The sequence below is a fragment of the Austrofundulus limnaeus genome, unplaced genomic scaffold (genome assembly GCF_001266775.1).
Source record: "Austrofundulus limnaeus strain Quisiro unplaced genomic scaffold, Austrofundulus_limnaeus-1.0 Scaffold152, whole genome shotgun sequence".
Lineage (NCBI taxonomy): Eukaryota > Metazoa > Chordata > Actinopteri > Cyprinodontiformes > Rivulidae > Austrofundulus > Austrofundulus limnaeus.
This window is the reverse complement of record NW_013952554.1, coordinates 76,696-80,072: the sequence shown is the minus strand read 5'-3', so window position 1 is coordinate 80,072 and position 3,377 is coordinate 76,696. Positions and strand designations below refer to the sequence as shown.

General features: G+C 37.6%; 1 protein-coding gene across 1 annotated transcript in view; it reads right to left on the bottom strand.

Moving 5' to 3' along the window:
- Positions 1–268: 268 nt before the first annotated feature.
- The window catches only part of cd302 (CD302 molecule), a 12,879-nt gene continuing 9,770 nt past the window's right edge, over positions 269–3,377 (bottom strand). The window contains exons 4-6 of the mRNA XM_014016681.1: positions 2,705–2,884; positions 2,555–2,575; positions 269–2,446 (exon numbers count right to left, since the gene is read on the bottom strand). Of these exons, the coding sequence (XP_013872135.1) occupies positions 2,244–2,446; positions 2,555–2,575; positions 2,705–2,884 (404 nt within the window). The 3' untranslated portion in view covers positions 269–2,243. The remainder of the gene's footprint in view (positions 2,447–2,554; positions 2,576–2,704; positions 2,885–3,377) is intronic.

Genomic DNA, 3,377 nt, shown 5'->3' with positions numbered 1-3,377 from the left:
GATATCAGACAGACTTTGGGGCAGCAGAGTTTCCTCACAAGTGACTCAAACCTTGGGTTAAATTCATTTGACTCTCACCTGATAAACCAACAAAAGACCATTTTTCATCCTCTATATACATTTTTATATTTCAGTCATTTTAATGACTCCTGAGTTTGTGTCAATGTCCTCCTGTTCCAAGCAGTGGTGTGGCAGATGTTTGAATAAATGTATTTGCTGCTATTTGAGTTAAAATATACCATTGTGGTTTACATGAGGAGACAAACCATTCCTCTGTGACAATAAATTTATTACTTATACAAGATGACAAAAAATGTGACAGGAAAAAAAATGTTTCAATGTAAAAAGTGAACTGAATACATCTTTTCCCCTACTGGAAGTGGTTACATGAAGTCTAATTCCTCCAGGACCATTATCCCTGCTTTAGAGGTTTCTCTGCTCCAACACACCTGATTTGAATGAATGAATGAATGATTAACCCACTTGAAGTAATCAAATTATTCAATCAGGTGTGTTGGAGCAGGAAAAATAAGTAAAACACGCAAATATAAAAAAGTTTAAATAATCCTTCTCCCCCATTAAAAAGGATGAACAGTGTTTAAGTGTCCCATCTAGTGGACAAACTTTGAAATTACCTTGCATGTTTTCAGAGAAAAGGACATTACACTGAACTGTAATAGACATGGTACAAAAAATAATTAAAATAGACGATTGAGCTCTACAATAATGCAATAATTAAACGTCAGGCCATGCTTACTTTTAAGCCACAAAGAATGTTAAAATCATCAAATATACATAAAGAAGCATCTGCAGCCTAGATTTGAAAATAATTTTTCAGATGACATCTTGGRAGTCTAAAATTAGATGTGCTTGAAAGCATTAAAAAATATATCCTGCTGACTTGTTTCATCTGGGCTCCCACAGAGACGTCAACAGAGCCACAGGCCTTCTGAAGAGAGTAACTCTTCAGCCTCGTGATGTTTTCACATCCAATTAGTTTCCTTCCAGACTTTTTATGCCATATTTATGTGCTGGCACGCACAGCTTACGTCTTATTTGCAAATTTCAAAAGATAGTCAATATTCCAAACATTGGAATAAAAGAAACATTTTATTTGAATTCATACAACAGCAAATTGTGTCAAATTTGTGCTGAAATAATGTAACTTTACTCATCATTTACTTTCTTACCTTTAAAAATTAGTGTGGAAAATCCAATCATGCAAACAAGATATTAACAACAACAAAATGCTGATTTTAGAATTTAAAAATTAGAAAAGTTTCCTGAAATGTTACATTAAGTGTTGAATAAAGCAGCAAAAACACAAATTACATTTTAAAACAGAACAAGTTGACCTAAAATGTCAAACGGTGAACACTGACTTCCTATAACATAAGCTTTATGGTCACACAGAAAAAAGGCTGCATGTTCAGATGATAAAGAGCATTCAGCACAAACTACTCCAACGCCTTGGAAATATAGCACTGTTAGCATTTTTAAAGATTTCCTATTGATCAAGAAATACCTAAAAGTCCAGTCTGCTCTGAGAACCCCSTCCTTAAAGTCTATGTTCAAACTGAGAAATGTTTAGTAGAAACCCCTGTGTGACCCTGGAAGGAACAGGTCAAGACATCTCTTCCATTTTGATTTGAACGTTTTCATTMCAAATATGTTTCACCTGGAAAATGGCTTTAATCCGTAATGCAGCTTCACATCATTTACATGCATTAAACTTAGTTGCTTCATTCATGCTGTAGCCAAGTGCAGATTGTGGAATTTTAACTTTAAGCTAAACACTATTTAAAAAYGCAACAAAAAAGAAAGAAATCAAGCCATTTTGATTTCTGCTCCTCTCTCATTTTGTTTAGTTCTTGAATTTTATGGGAATTCAGTGCTAAATTAGTTTAAGTCCTGTAACATGTTTTACTGGCTCAAWCACAAACGCATAGTTCTTCTGTAAAATGTCTAACCCTTTGCAAAATGGAAAAAATATACTTAGTGCTCAATGATGAAAAAGCACTAATCTGAAAGAGTTTCATTAACACATTATTTAAAAAGCAGTAATGAGCTGTGTTAGTGTCAGTAGGTTTGGTATCATTTTCTCCCAATCAGACTATATTATTATTATTATTATATTATTGTTATGTATATTATCACGAGTCGACTTGTCTTTGCATAAACCACCCAGCCAGAGAGCATGGTCTGGCGTGTCCCCATCGAGCAAAAAGAAAGAGAAAGTTCTCCTATGGCACGTTGTCTGTGTCCTCAGCCTCCACCAGGCAGGACTGGTCTGTTTCCAGGACTCGGAACGGAGGGTGGTACTCGAATGCTGTGAAGATGGTGGAGCCAAAATTGTGCTTCTGGTGCAAAAACCAAATGACGGCAGAGACTCCTACGATAGCCACCACGCTGAGGATGACCAGGGCAGAGATCAGCATGCTGGGCTCTGTGGAGAACCAGACACAATGCAAGGAGGGTCCTGACTAGTTCCACAAAAGACACAGGAGGGAACGCTCAAAGAAACAACAACAAAGAGCTCAAAGGGTTGACTTACTCTGTTTGGCTTGTTTTGTTTCTGCAAAAAAAAAAAAAAAAAATCACAGAATGCATTGTGAGAAAGCAATCAGGACATCTTTAAATATACCTAAAACAAATCCAGAATAATAATAAACAATGTTTCATTTACAAAATAAGGACTCCTCACCCTGAAGTGTTTCACAGACTACACCGTTCTCCACGTCGTCTGTGCAGCTCACATTTTCCCACTTTCCTGTGTCACTGTGCAGAGCCACACATGTTTCTGTGGGCATGAGGTCCGACGGGTCACCGCTCTCCCAGTTAGTGAACATGAGAGGTTTCTCATTTAACCACTTCATGCCATCACCTGAGCAGAAATACAGTAACGATTTGCATTTAGAGCTGGGCTGCACTGAATTAGGAAAGCATGCAGTATGTTGTCATTTGTTTCCTTGCTTCTCTCAATACGACACAACACGCTTCTCTTTAGCTGATATAATGTAACCTGGGATGAGCCACCAGCTTCTTTAAAGGTAGTTAAAAAAGGACTAGGAAGTAAATGTCCTCCATCCAGAGAGGCTCCATTTGATAAGACAAACATTAGTGATTAATGTCAGAACGATACTGAAATATTGATACCACAGGTACCAGGGGTCTCATTTATAAGGAYTGCGTGGAAACCATACTAAAAGTGAACGTACGGCCAAAAGGCGGAAATGGCGTACGCCAAAAAAAAAATTCAGATTTATAAAACAGTGCGTACGCACGTTTCTGCGCACCTTCCCTTCATAGATCACAGCTTCACCTCAGAGTTTGAGCACAAGGTCCCTCCTCAGGTTCTACCCTCTGCACGCCCACAT